The following is a 22,260-nucleotide window of genomic DNA, read 5'->3' as shown; positions in this document are numbered from 1 at the left end:
TGAGCCCTCCCCATAGGCAGCACTCCAGGCCCTTCACATACCACATGAGAAGAGGTCATTAAGCTATAAAACCTCACCCAGGTGTCCCAACTCAGCTAAAAGCCCCAGCTTACTGCAGGAAGATTTCCTCCTCAGGCATCACCAACATCTGTTCTAGCAACATGCTTTAATCCAGGCAGCAGTTTTCAAACCAGAATCTGCTACCTACTTGTGAGAGCCTTGACCTAGGCCCAGAGCTCAGACTTGCTCTGGAGGGACTGCCCCCTCGGCAAGCCTTCCCAGGAGCAGCAAGGCAGAGGATCAGTGACTAAGCAAAGATCAGCAAGTCACAGGCAGCGAGGCAGAACTCCTACAAAGCAAACAAGCTGTCAACTTGCCGCGGGTACACAAAGTGAGACAGAACTCCTACAAAGTAAACAAGCTGCTGGACTATCCTCCAGCAAAAGGCAGCGTCAGAGGAGATCCTCACAGTACAAAATGGCTTCACTGTTTAGATTCATGCCTTCAAATGCAAAGATCTCCGCCCTCAGGGGGTCCCCCTCAGCACAGGTTGCTCATTCTGAGGCTGACAGAGGACACTGGCCATTGGCACCCAGCCATACCAGAGCACAGGGAGAGAGCTGGATGCCCAGATCCTCCCCCCCATGTCTTTTATACCAATTCAACTCTCTTGAGCCCACCTGTTCCCTGTTACAGTCTAATTACAAGCTCACATTTCCCAAATACACAAGTTCTTCAAACAGCTTTGTAATTTCCTCAGTCACCACAGTGCTCTAAAGGAGCCATCGTTCCATTGGTATCTTTTATGCAACAGGCTGATGGGCAAATAAAGCAGAGATACAGAACTGAGACCGTACTTGCACAACCAGTGGTTATCACAGTGCTGCTGAGAAGGGAGAGTAGTTACAGCTGTGTGAACCGCCTTGAAAATTCCCAGTTTGAAAACTTTAAAGCACTGATAAGTGCACAGCCTTAATTGACTCTAATGCTTTAGAAAAGCTGAGGCAAATCCTTCAAGTCTTCACACTGTTACAGCCAGCGCTTTGGGACTCAGTTTTCAAACACCAACCCAATTTCAACCTCAAATGATGCAACTATTATCCTAAAGGGAACTACTCCTTCAATACCAGTTTGAAAATACACTATTCTAGTAGACAAATGGACCATATTGGCTTGTTCAACCTGTTAAATCAACCTGTACCTAATTTAACAGGCAACTTTTTAATGCTAGCTGAAAGAATTCAGTCTTGATGTGTGTAAAATTGGTAGCTGCCCTCTGTAATAAATTAGTCTTGTGCTAAATTAATAAGTCATTAATCAGCACTCTGTTGAAGCTTCAACTTGCATAAAACAAGTAGAGATTTTTAGAACAGTATTTTCTCTTAAATTGGTCTCAGAGTGTCAGGCTCAAGATAATTCAGTATATAATGAGGTTTTACGACAAGGTAAAGAGTTAAGAGTGATTAGACAGTTTCCAGCAGTAGTGCATAGTGCAGCTTGTAAAGCACATTTCTATGAGCATGACCATAACATATACTGAGAACAAGGTGAGTTTTAGCAAACTTTTTCTTTACTAAAGTCTCTTGTTATAAATTACACAAATAACTTTATAAACAAATCCCCCCCAGCTTGCATTTTGTTTAAAGTAATAACTTTATATCATACAAATAAAGAAATTTCAAGTATGAAAAGTGCATTATTGCAATAATACCTCTTTGCAAGTCCAAAAATCTTGGTTTAGAATAAAACTGTAAAGTGTAAAAAAGGAGTAAAACAATCAGTGCCATCTATTCATTCAAGAAGTCCAACATCTTAAAAATGATGCTTAGTGTGTTGCAGAGGCAGATTTACATCTGAAAGCAACATGTAATTGAAAAGAAGCTATGTGTGTGTGTGTGTTCATTCATCATTTTGCATTATTAATTCTTTTTCCCTAGTTTTCTTCACCTTTCTTGGCAGGAATTCACAATACAAACAGTGCTGTCCTCAGGTATCATCCGTTCTGCGCTGCTGCCACTTGCATGGTTCCAAGTTCTTCATCCTCTTCATGCATTCGCTTTAAACTTCCTGCAAAAGGCAAGCGGAAGGCAGATACATCTGAAAACATCAGCTCTAACGATACACAGCTGTGAGCAGGACTACAGGGCAGTTGTTATTGTCTTCCTGAAGACACTCTGTTTTTGGGATAGCCAGTCGCTGACAGCACTCTTCTTCCCCTCATACTTCTCCACACAGAAGAGAAATTTCCTAGAACACACCATTTTTTGCACTCCTTTTACATCTCCCCCCAGAACTCCATTTTCACTGACCTTTAGCAGGGGTTGCTACTGGCACACCTCTATATGATTAAGGTAACATTTTTTACATGCCCTAATCCCCTGTTATCTGCTTAAAGGCACAGCAAAACTTACACAGGGAAGTTCAACCTTACGATATTTAAGTACTGCATACTGAAGTTTGAACATAGCTTGCACACCAACTGCAGCTATCCTTTTCCCAAAAGTTTGAGATTCACTGCTGCTGGAGGTTTACTTAGGGAATGCAAAAGCCACCTCACGACAGCAGGTAAGACAGGCGGCATCACACACACCACAGGAGAGGCTTCTAACCTGTAGTACCAGGTGGAACTGAGAGGGATCTCTCCAACTGCAGTGGTGACATCATCTGGATGGTTAATTTTGCTAGATAGATGGCTTCATATTCCTGAAAAAGTTTAATAATACATATTGCTATTAATTTGGCATAACACTTTGTAAGGATGAGGACTAATTCAGAGAGTTCACTAGGACGGACTAGAGAGTATCTTACAGTAAGACAGAGATTTTAGAGAAGGAGAGCTCTTTGTTGCTTTGATGTGAACGACAAAAACTGTCAGGAAGGCAGAGTGAAAGAACACTTATGGATGACAAAAATGGTTTTAAGGAAGAGAGTAAACATTCATTAAAAAAATTCTGTGAGAGTGTTCAGAAAACTCACTGTTGCTCCCAGAAGGCAATTCAGACAGTAGGAACAAACCAAACTTACAATACAGTAGCTTCAGAGATTTGTTACAAGGACAAACCATATGTGGCCCTGAAGTTGCGTTCTAGTGACCTGTCATGCTTTCAGTGCTACAACAACTCCTTGCAGGAGTTACTTTAAAAAAGACAACACCAAGCTCGGGAGATATTCAGTCACCTTGCTGCCAGCCACCTAAGTAATAGCAGAAACACTGCAAATCTGTTTCAACATACTGTCCTGATGTTTGCCCACCATTCACCCAACAGACTCCTGGAATATGATAAAGCAACTTCATGATACCACTGTGTTTGCTGTTTCAGACTTGTGACTTTCATCACCTATGAACACAAGCGTCAAGAAGCGTCACTGATGCGTGCCACAATACCCACTTTGCAGTTTCCTTAGCCGCCAACTAAGCTGTTTCAGAGCCTCTTAATCACTGCACAAACCAGGATTTTTATTTCTCCTCCGCTCCTGGATTCACTTTGTCTAAAGCTTAAGTCTAATTAACTAGAGTACCCACTCATCTTCCTCCCAAGCTCTACTATAGCTTCTGACATTTTACTTGAAGCATACTTTTACAGTAAATGTTAAGCCTAATAGAAATGCCCATTTTGCAGGAAGGTGATTCATCAAATGGCTTTAGAGTTATGACCGGGGGAAAAAAAAAAAAATCACCTGAAGTTGATGGACAAATCCAGCATTAGGATTAATACAGAATCTTCTTTCTTGAACATAAGTAAATGCGTCCCTTAAAAAGAGAAGAAAAAAAATACTTCAGTGTAAAACAGACTATGACAAAAGTCTCTGTGGTTTCAGGAGTCTTCCTTCCGATTATTAGTTCTTAGGAAAACCTCTAAACGCTCCTCAGAACTGGTTTGTATAACTGAAATTGTTTGGGCAAAATAGGAAGTAGAAGTTGTAAAACACTATTTGCCCACCTCCAGCCTTCAGCTTGCTGGCCTGTTCTTGACACACTACTTAGACCAGCCTCTTGGGGCCTCTCCTATATAGTTCTACAGCAGGGCACCAATCTATGTAGGCTGGTATCCTGTTTCCATTAGCAGCAGGTACCTACTTCTTAAAGAAAGGATGTAAACAAGCCTGCAGTGGAGCGAAATGGAATAATCTGCCCCATGTAAAGTCTTCACTCAGTCTCAGCAGATAACAACTGGCTTATGCATCAATACATGACTGTTTACATTCCCTTCACAATGATTACTCACATCACTTGAATAATACCTACAGACATATCAGACTTCTTATCTGTACTAAAGTACTCTCTCACTTCAGCCTTTTTACACAGATAGTTAGCTACACGACCACGCTCTGTTCTTACCTGTACTTCACCCCAAACGTTTCCATTATGTATGCAATAACTAAGGCAGCGCTGAAACAAAACAAAAAAATTAGTAAAATATAGTTCCATTGTTAAAAAAAATTAATAAGCGGGATAGATAGTTTCCTACCTTCTAGAAATCCCTGCATTTCCATGGACAAGAACTTTTCCTGAGAAGGAAAAAAACACCAACAACCAACCATACTTTAGAGACTGATGAAAATTCTTGGAAATGTAGTTTTTCCTTGTTATGGAGAACTACACAGTAGCAAGGTACATCCTAAGAATAATAAGTGTGTCTTACTTCACTCTACATTACTAACTACACTCTGTCCATTACTGCCCTGGGATACAGAAGCATGGATTCCTGCTCCTCTGAGGATTTTGAGTAACAGAATCTGCATTCCAGGACCACAATGCGGATTTAAGGCCCTACATTAGAGAGGGGACAACCCCCCCCCCCCCCCCATGCACAGAACAGTTGTGTTTAAAGTGGAAAAAACCCCAACAGATACACAGAGAGGTTTGTTTTCCAGTCAGAGGGAAAAGGAAAGAACAACACTTTGCTCTAAACTTGTATAATATAGTTCAAGTCAAGCACAATAAAATCCCAAATTTAAGAAAACCTCTACTTAAAAGCCTCTAATACATACCACTAAGTTTTAAAGCTTTAACAACAACGTATTAGTAAATGAAGGAATAAAGTTAATATGATTTTACCTCCACTTTGTAAACTTCCATCAATAAATTCTTTAGTCTAAAAAGAAAAAAATTACAAGACTCAGTTTCAGGTTACTTTAGATGTTACTGCTACTTGCATTGAAATTTGGTAGAATTTTTGTATCAGTCTTTATATACAGGGACAATAATACACTCTGTTTATACAGACTTAAACATCACTTCAACTGGACATTTATATTGCTTTTGTACTTTTAGCCGTCCATAAAATTGACAGTGAAAAACTAGTGCAAAGCGAGGAACAAAACGCATAAAAATCCAGTATGTGTGCCTTTTACAATCGTTATGTCACATGTTATTCCACTATAATAAAAAGTAACCTCCAAACATCTTTGCTTGACAGTTTGGGGGGAAAAATTAAAAAAACCCCAAAACACAAACAAAAGCCCACATGCATCAACAGCAATATGGCCTGGACCACTCTACTGATACTTTGTCTTCCCAGAAGTTCTCCAATGATATTTTCAGTTACAAAAATAGGTCTAATCAATCTATAAGGTGAGATGTGATGTAGTGAGGTCTGTGGAATACTGCCAGGTTGAAACAGCTGATTAGATGAAAAGCGAAAGCTAAATAATTTATTGTGGGGAAAACTCAGACTAGACTCTTAAAAATATACCAACACAGAGCTACTAAGATGTCAGTAACTGAGACTTGCAGAAGATGTTGTTTGATCAAATGGCATTACACTTTAGAAAACCTGCAAGCCATCAACTGATTTGACACCTTGTTCTGCAAAAACACGACCACCTCTGCCATATACTGGGAAGCCAGAAGAGCTTTTTGGTGGGGTTTGGTGGTTTTTTTTTTTGGGTGGGGGAAGGAACAAAATGCTTTTGCTTTGTTGCAAACTAACCTAAAATAAGGATACAAAACCATAGCTCAAAACTAAGGGTTTATTCTATTTCCAAAGGTCAGGATGTAATGGGCACTGTTTAACTTAAAGTTACTTTTTAATTCCTCTACAGTAAACATGTTTCAAGATGCTGTAAAACTTAGTTACACCAAGTAGTTACTATTTTCTGTTGAATTTGTTTTAGTATTTGATCCAAGAGATGTAAACACTCTTGGGCTCAAAAAATAAGTTTCCTACAGGCCAAGTTCTCCAGCATCCTCCCAAGCACTAGCATCCTCCCATGACCCGATTTCCTTGTTTTGAGACCAGTCTGGGTTTGTCTTTTTTTTTTTTTTGAGAGTATAATAAGATAGAGCTCTTACAACTCTGCCTCAGTATACTTGGAAGGAGTTAATTATGCTTACTACAGTGGCAATAATAAGGTCACTTAAGAGTTCGCAGCCCTTCCAGGTGCCTCAGGCTGGGTATCCCAAATTTGAAACTGCTATCTGTTAATTCAGATAACTTTTACTGGGCAACTCCATTCCCAAACCATTCCCATTAACACACAAATACTTACCATAGGGAAAAAACGTATTATATTCTCAACTGGATTATCTGCAATATCCAAGACTAAATACCTACAATGGAAACACAGTTGCTATGAGTACACAATAACACCGAGTTGCTGCCACCTGTACACGTTTAGCTGATTCAACCCCACTACAACACTCAAACCTGCAGAAGGAAGCCAGCACTACCCTCCTGGCTTTACTTTCTGGTCTCAGATCCAGAACTTCTACAGACAAGTAGCATATGGAGCTGTCCTCATGAGGAAGCAAGTGAGGAACCTTCTCCAACATCCTCTGACAAAAATCACCTCTCAGAGTGGAAGAAATTCACAAATGCTTTGCTACAGGTGACTCAATTTTGTTTGAAAGCAGTGTACTACATACTCACATGCTCCCCATCAGTCTGTAAATACAGGCCAGTGTTCTTTCCTGGGGCTCTACACAGCTTTTTTCCCCCAGAGATACACACATTATGATTAAGTTATCTCAAATATTTTATGAGCAGGACAAACTGTACTTAGAACTAACAACTTTAAAACTGAAGACAGTTACTGCAAATGAGTTTGCAGACTTGTCTATGTCTAAAGTTTAGTGGGATGAATAAACTTGATGGCTCCTACATCCTAGCACAGTTTTCAAATAGTCTTTACAATGTGGAAATATTTGGAAAGAACACTAACATAAAAAACAAATCTCGTTAATACAGAATAAGGTGTTTAAAAGTAAGATCTTCCATTGTTTGCAGTTCTGCATGTTATGATCATTTCTCACCTAAATAACTGTTGGAAGTTTGGTTTAATAAAATTCGCTTCAATGTTTTGCCGTATGCATATTACATGGGTTATGCCATGTTTCTGAAGTATAGGTAGCTGTGGAAAAAAGAAAAAAACAGATTTTTAAAAAATTACTGAATCGATCTATTGCACAGTAATGAAAAGAAAAGCTGTACTTAAACACACAATAGGGCTATGTCGTGTCCTCAGGGAAAATCAGAGCTAGTTTTCTAATATTCAAAGCATAGTGTGAAAAATTTTGTCTTTCAAAAAGACAACACACAACCATTAGGAGCTGCAAGAAAAAGCATTCCTAACAATGATAAAAAGAATAGGCAATAAAGAAGGCATTCGATGAGCTTTTTTGTCTCGGCCCACCTTTCAATTTACCTGAAGTTGCAAGTCCCTACATGACGTAGTAATTTTCAGCTAGCGTTGGATTCTTGCTGGAATCAGACCATTGATAATAAGATCATTTAAACTACGAGGTAAGCTTGCAGATACAAGCTTTGCCCTAGCAGGGCTTGACTTCATTGTAGATGCAGTTTACCTTATTTTACCGCATATGGGTGAGTTCCCAGTTCTGATTTGTATTGCAATGCTTTAGCAAAAGGAAATAGATTGCCTGATCGGTAATGTGCCAGTCTCAAATGTTTTACATTTTTCTAAGAAAAATTATATTCAAGCTTAACTATAAGACTCAATTTTAATACAAAAAGTTCACACATGAATGTTCACTGCAATTAGTGTGCAAGTCACTTCAAAATTCCATTTTTCTCTGGTTTGTAAGGAGTAGGTAAAGCTGACTAGCTGAATTGAGAGAGCATGCTCATGTGTGTACATGAACGCATGACAAACTTCAAGCCACATAAAAAAAAAAATCAATCGGGGTTCTTTTTCATTTTTCTCCTGAAGCAACCCTTTAGCTCACAAGATTAAGGAAAATGCAAGTGCCAACCGCTCCAGCATGTACCTGAGGCGGTAGTTCAGGTTCACTCCGCAAAGGGGAGGCATCAACACCAGCCCCAGTCAGATAATCCTGCAGGCTAAAAGGACCCTCCCATAAATGCACCGTGTATTACTTCTGCTCTGGCATTTTTCATGTTCCAGCTCAGGATTGCAACCAAATTTACACCTATGTAGATAACACTTGAACATATTGCCACAGTAACAAATCACCACAGCAAAGTTTCCTTATGAGACGCTATTCTGAAAATCATACCTTGCTTTTCATAGCTGAAGAATATGGGCCTAAAAATAATCCAGGTAAAATTTCCTAAGGGGGGCAGAAAAACAGACATTTAATACCAACTCAAAATTATTTGAAATAATACATTGCACTCAACTCAGACTCAGGAAACAAGCAATTTACATATTAGTGAGAGATGTGCTATCAAGCATCATTTATAACAGGACAAAGAAAAAAATCGGTTTGGCAAAATTAAAGAAACATGATCGTTGTGCAGGAGATCTTGTTTTGGAACAGGAATGAAGTCCTTCATTTGGACTAAGTTCCAGTCCGATTACTACCTCTTACCCAACCTCAAATCAAATCACTCTCATGGAAAAAGATACACGCACGGTAAGTTTTCTAGCTTTGTCCTAGTAGTAGGAAAATATCAATTTTTAACCGTTTATCTCCCCATCAATAAAGACACGTAGGTCTGTAGATCCTATCTTGTGCAAAGATTTGGCTAACATCATGGTAAGAAAATTTTAACTGTCTAGAGCTCCTACCTGAGAACACTTACTTCCAACCAAATTTAAGTCAAAAAGCAAGGCTCCAATACATTTGTAGCAACCATCTCCTAAAAACATTAATGAAAACAAAAATCTAGTATTTTGGGGATTCTGAAGAAAAGGACAAGATAACTTTTTTTTTTTTAGTACTTGCACAACAGAGATCAAAGCACACCTGCACTCTAAACTGGCAATCCCCGCACATCTCTCCCCTGGTGCTGCCTGACACTTCACCCCTAAAGACTGATTTTCATACCAGCTCTTTTGTAGGGCACTTTCTTTTTCTTACTGAATGCACCGTGGGTTTTGACTCAAATGGTAAATGAAAGTGTGTCATACCTGCATCTCTCTCCTCATGGGATAGGTCCAATCCTTGAAATAAAACAAAAAATAATTATATAGGCACATAAAGGGAAAAACAAATTCAGACAAAGATCTTATGTAAAAGAATCAAAATCTATTTTCTGCAGATTGTACAAGCTACCTGCTACGCAATAGGCACGTCGCTTACGCTTACTGCTAACTGTCCACATGGAGAGCAGCAACACTCAAGGGCAAGGAACACTATTTTGAAAGCTAACATGAAGAAACCTCAAGCACTCTACATCAGTGATGAAGTCTGTGCAGAACAGACAGTGTGTTGTACATCCACACCTCAGCTTTCTGCTTAGGAGAAAGAGTGGAGAGAAAAAAGAAAAAAGTTTTAGAACATTCTGTACTAAGCCACAGACGCAAAAAAATTCCTGACACTGGTACATTCCTACAGCCACTGAAAAAACAGTTAGAAGATAACAAGTATAGCAGGTAACTCCCTGATAATCTACACTACCCCACCTAATACATTCAAACTAATTTGATTTTGAATATTCGTGATTTAGCTTTAACAATTCTAGAAACTTGTGTTCTCCATGAACACAGCAAGCCATTTGAGTGAACTTCCACTCTTCTCCATCCTAGACAGTTACACTGGGGAAGGATCCTTGCACAGTGAATGCATATGCTTGTGTTCAGCCACAAGGACATGATACTCCCCGACAGTTAATTTACAGCTAGCACATCGCACCCTTCCACAGAACCTCAGACCCACAAGTTTGTGAAGGTTCACCACTCGGGAACCCCCCCTTCCCAGCTGACTATTTACTATCATCCAACTCAATCTATCAGAACTGCCCAGAGCAAATGCCAGGATCAACATTTTTGTCCTTTCCTCCATTTTACAGAACTGCCAAAGCTGAACAGAAAAATGCTCAGGCAGACTCTATTCCTGTCTTTCCTTCTTTACAACTCCCACTGTCCTCTATTAACAGGCTCTTACTCATTCTTTGACCCTCACACATGAGGGAGTTTATCTGAGATCACAGTTACCAGCTGGAGGCAAAAAAAAAAAGGAAATAGTCAAACATATCAAATCAAATAGACTGCATACATTTATTTACATAACTTTGTTGGTTGCTACACACACACACACCGGCAGCTAAGAAAAAACTTTGCCATATGTCGTTCTTGTTATGTTCCAATCTCCTCAAAACTATGAGAAAGTTAAACTCTAAATATTCCACCTCTGAAGTGAGGTCAGGGTTACACTGAGAAAGATCCAGGCCCTTAAACTGCAGCGTTGTCCATCTTAGCGCCTGCTGTTATACCGGTAATATCAATTTCCCATTGACCCTCTTCTTACTAAGACACACAAGAAAAATCCAGAGCTTCCCCCAGACACACACGCAGTTACGCAGTGAGGTTTTGCTAGCTCTTGGTAGATGAATTAGAAAGGATTTTAGTATCAGCAAAATTACTCTGGAAACCACTGGAATTGAATCTGTGACAGCATTTCTGAGAAAGCAAACAAACATTAAGCCACTCAAAACAATTCTTTGAATACTACCTAAAATGGTAGTACAAACAGGGAAATAAAATGCACTGAAATGGTCTTTGCTAAAGACACAGAGATGTAGCTAAATTATTTCTGCATGTTCCAGCTGTAATAATAAAAGCTCCTGGTAGTAGAAAGCAGAGATCCTGTCACAAAAGGATCATATTTACAGAACTATATCCTTTGAAGGTTGACCTAAGAGTGTTTTAGCAAAACCCTGTTGTCTCACTGCATATACAAAAGTATAATTCACTTATCAAAAAGCAAGTAAACCCCGGTTTTGTCCAAGTATAAAAACAATAGTAAGAGTAATAAACTCTGAAAAGCTTAAGCTATACTCTAGGAGTATACAAGCACTTAAGTGGGTTTATTACTCTATTTGTAAAGTTTAAAAGTCTTCATGCGGAGCATAATGAAAACACAACTTCATCACTGCTTTGGTCAAGGGGACTTAACAATACATTACAAATATTCCTTTCAAATGCATTAGAAGCAGGAAATTGTGTTAGTCCCAACAGCTGTAAGCTGTGCAAAATAAGTAGGCAAGAATTTAGCAATCTACAGTCCAAAGGAAACCAAAACCCAAAAGACAACAGGTGCCACAGATGTTATGAACAAAAAAATAAAGTCAGTATTGGCTCCAGACATTAGTCTTCAATGTTCTTCAAGAAGCCAAAAGATACAGTTTCCAATGGGATTTAGTCTGCAAAATAAATATCTGAAAGATGATGTATAAAGAAAACATTTAATCTGAGACAAGTACACAAACTACTGAAGGAGTGATGCTAGTGATTTCCTGACAGCCCTTCAAGGCTTTAAAAACTAATAATGCAAGATTATTCAAATGTTATGCAAAATTATGTAAAAAACATATTCATGTAGGCTGAACCCAAGCAGAGGTCTCATTTTAAGGAATTCATTCATCAACCATGTTTTCTACACTGTCTAAAGCACCCAGCAGACAAATAGCAACTGAAAGTTTCTCTTTTTGTCAGACCGAATACAAGAATTTTGCCAAGACAACAACTGACTATGCCAGAGCTGGATAGAGTAACAACACTCTTGGGTAGGTTCTACAGAATAAGTGACAACTCACCAGAAGTCATCATCTTCAATACTCGCAAGACACAGAAGTAAAGAATGCAAAAAATAACCCCCACAACTCCAAAGTTTTAAAGAGGAGCCACTCACCTCTGACAGATCTTCCCAAACTAGACTGTGATTCACTAACGGACGAGTTTAAAAGATACCTCAGCTGTTTCGTTGAGGGTGTTCACAGCACCTGCCTGCTGTATTTTGTATTTGCACTAAGCGCTTCAACTACCATCCCAAAATAGAGCGACTAGCAAGAGAAAAGGGAATAAAGCACATTTCAAAGACCTCCGTGCCCCATCTACAGCCAATCTCTAGCTGAAATAAATTGAAGGTATGAATGAATAGGTGAGACTCGTCTACGCTACAAAGAGCTTCTTGGTAACCAATATCCAAACTACATTAGGAGTTACTCTTAACAGTTATTGTTATTTTGTCAATATTTTGCCACAGCAATACCTGTTCTTCTTTAAAAGAACAGTTTAATGGCAAAAAACCTGACACCTTACATTGACATGTGCAAATGCACATTCATGTGGACTTTTTCCTGGAAGAGTGACCTTGGCTGGGACTCAGGATAAAATTCATATTATGATTTTTTTTTTAGTTTAACAGCCCTGACATTGAGACTTGTCTATGCTCAAGATCTGCACAAAAGCAAAGACTGTGGTTTTTAAACACAGCACCACAATATACCTTATGCAATCTGCGTATGCTTCACCAGAAGGAATGTAGTGAAATGGATATATGTGACATTGCTTAACTGGTCCCCAACTGACAGTTTAAGTCTGAAGACCCACCTAATTTTCACATATAAGAGGTATATCCTAGTCGGTCTTTGCCAAAGCTCAGCTTTGCTTGAAAGGCAATCTGCAGTACTGCATTTCCATTACTATGGTTAAACTCCTGCTGCCTTATAATTAGTAGAGCCTGCAAACCACAGACTGCCCTAGATGAAAGAAAAAAAAATCTCAAAGGTGCTGAAAAAACCCACCAATAAAATAAATCAAATCAGTAGTTTAAAGAAGGAGAATCCAACATCTAGAAGTATCTTTTTAGATTTTAGCTGCTGTCCCTTATCTGCTCAGCATCACTGGGCATCAGCCACCATCTGCAATGACTCTCCTTGCTTTCAAGACCATTGCTCAAGTCCTTTTCAAAAGCTGCACGCAACTCCCAGTAAAACCTACCTGACCACTCCAGGTTTCTGACCCTTTTCCAACACTCAGACAACTCTTTTGTTGTTGCTTAATAGCATTACTTACCTCTCTGTACAGATTTCCCATTGCAATTCATCATAGCAAGACTGCTGCATGATTGATTGTTCCTCATGTACCTCAAAAATCCAGGGCTGTCAGAATCCTCCTGCCTAAGTTTGCTTCCCTGTCTAGTGGAATATTCATACAAGCTATAACACTCAAAAGTCTCTCCTCCAAACCTGGTACAACATTCTTCCACAAGTTGTGAAATCAAAGCTGAAGACAACTGTTACGGCACTGACAGCCACACATTCTGCTGACCTGCTTCAGGTTCCTTCATCTGCTCTGGCCAACTGATTTCTTGGCTATAACTTTGTACCGCTCTGTATAGGAAATTAAAATTGCAGCTAAACAGTGTTATATCAGAATAGTTAGAGGGCATAACTATATTAACAGCCAACACTACTATCACCCCCCCCTTAGCAGGCTACAGCTTGGATTGTGGATGGGTCCTGATCCCTTAATGATTACCTTGACACAAAAGCTTTATGCTTAATTCTAAGGCAGTTTTAAGTCTAACTTAGACAATGAAGTGAGATCATATCTTGGTTTTGAAGGTTTTTTAGACTATATTTTGAAAAAACCTCCAGCTGATACAGTCCAACAAAAGGGGGGAGGGGGGACATTATCATTAAAGACATGCACAAAAATAAAGCTAGTTACACCAATGGCCTTTGTAAAACAGAGCAAACAATTGTCAAAAGAAATCATGAAACACCAAATAGTAACAGAGCATACTCATTTGCCATCTTTTAATAAGAAAACAAACAAATTAAATGAAGTACTGAAAACATATCCAAGAAAAATATTTGAATGTTACTGAAACCTGTCATGTCTATCACTGAAGTATGGTGCTTTAAGGGCCTCAAATTTAGCTACAAACAAGAATGAAATGAAAGGCTGTGTCTTCAGTTTCAGTCATGCTTCATGTTCTTGGACAGTTCTTCCAGTTAGAAGCTTTTTTTTATATACATGTATTTTTTTATATATATAGAATAGAGTTATTTCAGTTGGAAGGGACCTACAACGATCATTTAGTCCAACTGCCTGACCACTTCAGGGCTAAATATATATATTTTTTTTTGTTGCTGTTTCAGGTAGAAGCCCTAGTACAAGTATATAAACTTTAAGAAATTAAACCCAGTCTTTGTTTACTCAAGATGTGGGCATGCCACTAACAAGGACAGAGCTCTACTAACAAGGTTAAGGAAAGCTTCAACAGTTCTGCTAACTCAAAGCAGTGGTGGGTTAAAGGGTGAGGTTACATTCCCACCCTCACACAGTTGTTTAATCCTGCAGTCACCACACTCAGGAAACTATAATGGCCCAAAACTAACAGCTTTTTTAGCAAAGCTGGTTGTCTACCAAGTAAGCTCCCTGCTCCAGGTCACCCCAGGTCAGATAAGCAGCGGGACAAAAACGGTGACAACACTGGACGGTTGGCAGGACGGGTAAAGCCACTTTTTAGCAAAGCCAGCTTTTAGATGGGCTTTGCTGTAATGGCAAGTCCCCCCTGGGACACAGATCCCACTTCAGTCAGTCTCGACAATGGTAAACATGGGCTGGGAAGCGGTGTTTAACAGTGTTTTCTGTGTGTTTGTAAAGAGTACTTGGACAATGGGAAGTCCTCATCATACAGGCATTTTTGCTTTTGAAAATACAAAGGAGTACAAAAGCAGGAAGGTGGAGAGGAAAAACAAAGGCAGGTGGGAATGACAGAGCATGCAGAGGAAGGAAGACGCGTACAACAGGAAAATAATGGTTATTTTGGCAAAGAGGAACACAAGCCACGGAAAAGGCTAAAAGGTAGACTAAGGCAACTCAATGGAAAGTAGAAACATAATACAGATAAGAAACAAATGTTTCTTATTTGTCCCATTCTGTAACACTGGACCAAAAGATACCTCTACTAGCTTGTTAAATACCAATTAGCACACAGGATCATCAGCACTGGCTTTTATTAAAGCACAATAAAGGAGTAAGGGCAGAATTCTTCAGCTTATATGAAACACTCAGCCAAGTGGCAGGACTGCCACACTTTTTGTATTATTTTCTTTCTCATTAGACTTGCACAGAAGCTGAGACTCATCTGAATTTTTCCTAGTAGTATTTCTCCCGCATTCACCCCACGGCAATTCTACCCACTACAATAATAGGTCTTGGTGATTCACTTTCTGCGAAGAATCTGTAGAATGTGCACTAATGAACAAGTTTTACCAGTAACTGGTAAAGGAAAAATTCTATTCAGATTATTATCAGAATTGTTTATAATGGTGCAAGTATGTCCTTTTTCATGCCTTGTTTTCCTTTCTTTTAATTTTAACTAGAGCCTATTGAGTTGGGCTGTATTGAGATGGCCAAGGACCATACAGGTCTCTTTACAATCCTCATTTAGATAAAACCCCCATGCTTTAAGTCCCCAGTTCTACAAACCGCTCCAGTTGTGAGCCATCTTCACATCTGCGTGGATGCCTCTGCACCTCAACAGGCTTCCCACGGATGCAAGGCATAAGTTCATCACGACTGACAAGACTGCTCAACTTCAGTGGCCACAGTGCACTTTTTTGATATATGCAAAGTGGTCTGGTAGAGTCCCACGGATTTAGGATCAAAATCTGTCACCGGATTTACATTTCCCAGCATGACATAGCATTTGTTTTAAATGACTTTTGCTCTATTATGTGGGCAGGTAGAATAAACATTATAATACAGGCTTCCTACTTAAAGAGTCTGCAGAGGAGGGGAAATCACTATGTTTGCTAAGGGGGTTATTTGTGTTTCCTATCAAAAGTAACAAAGCTTAAGAAATTTGTTCCGCCTTTAAATGGACCACACTACTGCATAGTTTAAAAAGCAGTCAAAGATACATTCGCGTTTCAGACTAAATATAGCTGTCAAGAAATGTACATTTCTTCAAACTAATCATGTGCTAAAGAGAGCTCAGCTTTTACATGCATAATAAAAAGGCAAATATGACTGCTTAGTCAATAAGCTGATAATTCTATTACAAGGACCATGGAGAGTCCTAAAAAATTCTAAATACATCATGAATACTAGTATACTCAGCCCCCTTGCAAGCAAATATGCTAATGTTTTAACAAAGAAATGAACTAGTAATTATTGGTGTGTTCCCATTACATATATCCTACCGCTATTTTTTTAATTTAAAATTTAATGGGAAAATAATTTCCATTAAATTCCTTGAATTATTCCAGTCCTTATTTACCATCTTTCCAAAAGCACTAAGAGGTCTCAGTACTAATATGCCAGCATGCACTAACTGTTATTAACCTGGCCCTCTTTTAACAGGTCTTTAGCCATACATAGGGGAAAACAAAAGCCCAGCACTTCTGAAATTTAAGAAAGTTTGAGACCTCATCTCAGAAAATTTTAGAGAGACATATAAATCTAAGCTTAGAAATGGTTTCCATGCCATGTACGATCACTATTACTCATAAGACTTTGACATATTCTCTATCGCCAATCTGTAAAAGAACACGTACAGTTTACAGACGTTCATGGCACATACCAGAAAAGCTTTGCAAGAATGAGGAGTTACATGTTAAATATCCAAAAATTAAAGGTAGAAAACACTCAGATGGGATAAGGACCTGTAAAAAGGAGTTCAGCTTTTGACTGCCATAGACTCACCAGTGAAAGACCGAAGCTGGTTTATTCCAGACTTGATTAGCTCATCTCGCAGAACTGGACAACTCAGCCAGACTGCAGCCAGCACAGGAGAGCGGACTAGAGGAAGCACCACAAGCCAGCACTGGCACACGCTTGCACCAAAGCGTGGCAGATGCTGGCGAATACCTGTCTGTGCTTGACCTATAACAAACATGGTTTCACCACCTGGATGAACTTTAAGTACACACAAACTGCAGGAAGAAAAAGTGACACATGTCACTAAGTACTCAGAAAAACTGACTTCTGGTCTGTCAGTTCCCGAGATGGTATCGGATTAGGAATGCAAAGATGGCACAACTTGCTCCAGCAGGTAAATATCACCAGAGTTTCTTAACCTGGCATTTCACAAGCTCCAAAAAGTACCAATAGCCAAGGTCAGTAGTTTAAAAATCCACCAATTTGTAATACTACGTATGGATTAGGGACATCGCAAACAACCTACCGGCCAGAAAACTGACCTATTTATCTGGAGTACACTTCTGCAGCCTGCCTAAGTCAATCCCTCCGCAGGCTGCTGTCACCCCCTCAACAGATAGCCTTACCCGCTCTCTGACTTCACCTGGTGCCAGAATTAGGGAGTGTGAAGTTGTGCAGCCAACCAGATCAGCTCACTGATTTGGCTTTTTTTTAATTATTATTATCTAAGCTATCACATGGTTACTAGTGTCAGCCGGCAGAAGGGAGCTGAGGGGGTAGCAGTTAGATTGCCTTAAAACAAAGTTGCACTTACTCTTGAGCAGCCTACAGCAGGAAGTAAACCAGGGATTCCCCAAATTCTCTCTCCTCCACTTCCCCCCAGTATCTTTAAATCAAATCTACCAAGACAGCATTAAACCATACATAATCGACTTCCTGAAATAATATTAGAGAGTACTCCTCATTAAAGAGCTCCTCACGACAACGCAGAAGAGATCATCTTCAGCTTTCCATGAATAACTACATTTTCTGAGCAGAATGATTTTAGTTTTTCCTTAGTTTGCTTTTCCAAAGCATCTTCTTAAGGACTGGGCTGAAGGCCCAAGGCTGAAGTCTCTTACGCTTTGCTTAACCAGCTAGCTCCACAAGAACTTTGACATTCTCACACTGGCTTTAACTTTTCTGTTTCCCCCAAATACTCCAACTACAGTGTATTTAGATCAAGTCAGACACAAATGTAAGTTGTCAAAAAAAAAAAATTAACTTACAGCTTTTAAAAATAGTCCTTGAAATTCTCCACTACTGTGTTGCAGCATGTGAGGTTCTAACATTCTAGACATCACACTATTGAGACACAGAGCAGGAAAAAAGCAAAAAATAAAATCCACTCTGAAGGACACTGTATTATAATTTCCATTTTCATCAGCTAAGAGTTGTTAGACTGGCAGTGACCTCTGTTTTTAAAACTATTTTAACCCCAAACTCCTTTTTAGCCGTTCTAGTTATAAACGGGTTCAAACAGCCATCCGGGCTAATTTAGTTAACCATTTTCAGAAGTAACTGTAGATAATATGATTGGTTTCTCCAGAAAGAAATTTAAAACCCAATAAATTACAAACCTCACAGGGTGGTATATAATTTGTGTTCAGCTACAAACTGATTACAACTTTCTGAAAACAACCAAGGTGACTTGTAAACACCTCCATAGCTCTGAATTAAGAGGGTATTAAATCTTGACAGCAAAACCAAAAAAGAGAAAAACAACATAGTAACTTCCATATTTCAGGTAACTTACCAGGTTAACAGCATTCAACAGTAACTCCAATAGAACAGAAATAAACCCTGATGTTTCATAAAATATGCAACAATCTATAGACCTCTGAGGAGCTCAGATACTATCAACTTCCCGCAGTAACACTGTGACATTTTGCATTAAAGAACTGACCCTACCAAAGTGGGACACTTGGGGCTGTTTGTGACACGTGAAAACACACCACCAGTATCCAGGGTCAGAACAGAGAAGCCAAGCCAAGTTCAGAAATCAGACACGCCACCGACCTGACTCCTCTGACACCACGCAGGGTGCAGTTCAGTCTTAGCAGATATTGCCACCTGTCTTAGTTTGCCGAGAACTCTTGGCTCTTGAACACCGTAAAAATGCCTCCCCAATAGACTCACCAGAGCGCCAAATTGTTTCTTGAGTACCTAAGAGTTAGCAGACACCAACTGTTTGGAAGGGAAGCGCAGGTACGCGCTGCTAGCAGCTCATTACCTTTCTGCATGTACAAAAAAAAAGGGGCAAGCAGGCAGCAGCAGATGGAGGACAGGACCGGTGACCGTACAAAGAGAGAGGGAACACCCAGCAGAAAGCAAAAGGGCGGCTAACAGGCAGGCCGTGACACCCTGAAGCAGAGAAGAGGGGACACCAGAGACGGGGGCCACCCTCAGAGGGCAAAAGCCAAGGGAGCGGCGGCCAGGCCAGATGAAGCGGGGGGGCTTCCGTGGCGGCAGGCACCCACCCCTCTCTTCAGCGGGCAGGGCTCGCTAGCGGCCCCGGGCGCGGGCAGGAGGGAAAGGCCGGAGGCACCGCGAAGGGGGGGGTGCAGGCGGGAAGGGGCTCTCTGAGGGAGCAGAGGACAACAGGCAGGACCGGAGGATGCGGCCGGTGGTCCCAGGGGGGTGGCACAGCGCCCGGCAGCGCGGCCTGCCGACGCGGGGGCAGAGGACGGACCTGCGCCTCGGTGGGGGACCCGCGGGGGCGGGCAGCGAGGCCTGGCCCCAGGGGCAGCGGGGGAAAGGGGACGGGAGGCAGCCCGCGGCGGGGAGGGCTGTCAGCGGGGACCCGCCGGCGGGGACGCAGGGCCCCACAGCCCGGGGCGGGGGGGAGGCCGGGACCCTCCGCGCCACGCGGGGCCGGGCGCGCACGAGGCCGCCGCGGCAGCTGCCCCTCCTCAGGCGGGGCCGAGCGGCGGCCCCCGGCAGCTCCCCGCCGCCGCTCACCTCAGAGTCCTCTTTGGCCTGCGGCAGCGCGGGGAAGGCCGGCTTGGCGAGCTCCATGGCCGGGCGCTCTCCGGGCGGGGCAGGACCGGGCAGGGCGGCTATTTGGGCAGCGGGCCCGCGGGCTCCGGCTCGGGAGCGGCGGCGGCGGCGGGAGGAGGCGGCGGCGGAGGCGGCGGCGCGCTCAGCCGCTCGCGCCCGGCCGCCATGCTGCTGCTACCGCTGCTGCCGCTGCTGCCGCCTCTTCCCTCCTCCTCCTCCTCCTCCTCCTGCCGCCGCCGCTCCCCCTCCCTTCCGCCCGCCCCCGGGCTCCGCTCCAGCGGCGGCGCCGCCTCCGCCCCCGCTCCGCCCCCAACGTCCGCCGCGCGCGGGGGCGGTGCCGCCCAACGGCCCGAGGGGCGGGGCCTGGCGCGCGGAGCCCGCGCTCCCGCCGCCGTTGAGGCGGCAACCGCCGCGCGCGCGCTCTCCCCTCACGGGCCGGGCCCAGGCGGAGCCCGGGAAGCGCCGTTAGCTCCCCGAATTCGTTAATGAACGCCTCGCATCCCCAGCCGGAACTCCTCCGACAGGCCCCTGTCCCGCCACAGGTTGGCGGCGATCAAGGTCCAGCTTCTCCGGTCCAGGCGCAGGCCCGAAGCGCCTCACGCCTCGGCCACCGCAGCGCCTTGGGCACGCTCCCCGCCACGTCGCGGCCATTAACGCTTCCGAAGACGTTCTTCTCGTCGCCTTCTCCTCGCCCTGCCTTTGCTTGTGGTCTCCTCCTCCTCACAGGCAGATCAAACCGCAGCTGTTTTGGCAAGCAGACGCTCGTTTTATCCCTCATGAGAAGGATGCTGCCTGCCTCAGATTTTAGCTGACGTCGCAGACGGGGTCATTTTCAAATAGGTCCTCTTTGCACATGGGAGACACCCTCTGATACACCAGTCTTGGGGCAGGAACCCATTTTTCAGATTTTGAGGGTCCCTGGTCCCATGCTCTGCTGGACTCTCAAGACACCACCCCGAACTACTCGAACGTTTTGCTCATTTCCCCCTTGAGAAACCTTCGACAATCATGTTTCAGCAACCGTTCCTTCAGCACTGCAATTTCCTTTCAGTGAAAGATGAAAAATGAAACGGTAAAGGAGAAAGCAACAGTAGAACTGCAGCTTCCAGCTCCAGCTGGTGTCTGGAGTAGGCACAGGGAGTGGTGTCGGTAGCCTCAGCTTATGGCCCGAACTTCAAAAATGAGCCATAACCACTCCCAGGGCTTCAGGAAACAGTTTGCCAGCTTTTACCCTCCTCCAAGGTAATGCCAGAAGCTCATGTCACTGTTTACATCACTGCAGTGCTCAGAAACAGACTTTTATCGAATTTTCTAATTGTTCCAAGCACGCTGGCTGTGTGTTGGAACTCTACGACCTGCACTCAAAAGGGTTTTACAGTAAACTAAAATGGAGATTTGCATCTTTACGCTACACAATCACGTAAGAAGTTTTCATACTAACCAGAAAAAAGGTCCATAACAACCATTAGCCATATAAACATGAAAATATTGTTGCCTGTCCCGTTGTAACTGTTCTATATCTTATGCTGTTTTGTCTCACAGTGACAGGGAAAGAAATAAAACCATGGCTATTAACAGCATCTCCCTGGTTTTAAGCGGTGTGTTTCCTGGTAAGTCTAGAGTTAATCTAATGTACTTGTCTGTCAGCTGAACATGCCCAGAGTAATCCAATTAAGATAATTAGAAGTAGCCAGCAGTACAGTCTAGTATACTACTGTTGCAGTCCAACATTTAGTTAAGTTGCACAGTGCGGTCGGTCAATCTGCATGCACACCCTTTGGGGGCGGAACTGATTGGCAAACAAAAATTAGGCAAAGTGACAGATGCCTGTAAGAACACCAACGTCTCAGCCTCTACATTCTTACTGCCGTTTCCGTGATTACTCAAACAGCTGCAGCAGACAGCTCCCAGGGAGCAGAAAGGCGACCCGCATACAGCCAAATTCCAACCTCGCAAAGCCTCGTTTGGAGCTCCAGAAGTATTAGGTACGGCACTTGGCGCATCTAAAGCAGCACAGGTTCAAAGTATATTGGCCAGTTCCTGGCTATAGAGAGTAGCTGAAAGGGGAACTTGGAAAGGAAATCCATCTCACATATCTCCCCCCACACCCTAAAAGCTGGAATCACAACTTTTGTACGTCAAACTGTTAGCAGTTTCTCCACCTCCACTTAGATGCTTTTGTCTAGAACCGGCAATCAGGATAGGAGTCAACCTAGCATAAGGGAAGACAGCAAACATTTTAAATATTTAATAATTAAATGCTAACCCAGCTAAACCCTCTTCCCAAACTTCAGCAGAGAAGGAATAAACAGCACTTGTCCCTCCTCTGAGGGAAAGGTTGCCTCCATTTGGTATGTAAGGCACAGGACGCCAATGCAATCCCTAAGCCAGAGAAAA

At 42.3% G+C, this 22,260-nt stretch overlaps 1 protein-coding gene across 2 annotated transcripts; it reads right to left on the bottom strand.

The window, feature by feature from the left end:
* Positions 1-1,581: 1,581 nt before the first annotated feature.
* On the bottom strand, positions 1,582-22,101 carry STYX (serine/threonine/tyrosine interacting protein). Of its 2 annotated transcripts, none has more exons than XM_059819714.1 (11): positions 22,004-22,101; positions 9,337-9,370; positions 8,480-8,533; positions 7,256-7,353; positions 6,493-6,553; positions 5,060-5,096; positions 4,470-4,509; positions 4,340-4,390; positions 3,679-3,751; positions 2,610-2,703; positions 1,582-2,067 (listed from the first exon to the last, which is right to left on the bottom strand). In XM_059819714.1, the coding sequence occupies exons 1-11, from the start codon at positions 22,099-22,101 to the stop codon at positions 1,994-1,996; spliced, it is 714 nt and encodes a 237-aa protein (XP_059675697.1). In that variant the 3' UTR covers positions 1,582-1,993. The 2 variants fall into 2 exon arrangements, with proteins under 2 accessions (XP_059675697.1, XP_059675698.1); XM_059819715.1 differs by lacking the exon at positions 22,004-22,101 and adding an exon at positions 19,825-19,898 and having other exon boundaries at positions 9,337-9,369.
* Positions 22,102-22,260: the final 159 nt, after the last annotated feature.

This window comes from Gavia stellata, chromosome 7, assembly GCF_030936135.1.
Source record: "Gavia stellata isolate bGavSte3 chromosome 7, bGavSte3.hap2, whole genome shotgun sequence".
Taxonomy (NCBI): Eukaryota; Metazoa; Chordata; class Aves; order Gaviiformes; family Gaviidae; genus Gavia; species Gavia stellata.
The sequence above is the reverse complement of the archived record's forward strand: the minus strand, read 5'-3'. Positions and strand labels throughout refer to the sequence as shown.

Coding starts and splice junctions, on each gene's coding strand:
- STYX (XM_059819714.1), bottom strand. CDS start 22,101: ATGTTTGCTGTCTTCCCTTATGCTAGGTTGACTCCTATCCTGATTGCC. Junction 4,510..5,059: donor TGGAAGTTTACAAAGTGGAG/GTAAAATCATAT, acceptor TTTCCTTCTCAG/GAAAAGTTCTTGTCCATGGA. Junction 4,391..4,469: donor AATGCAGGGATTTCTAGAAG/GTAGGAAACTAT, acceptor GTTTTGTTTCAG/CGCTGCCTTAGTTATTGCAT.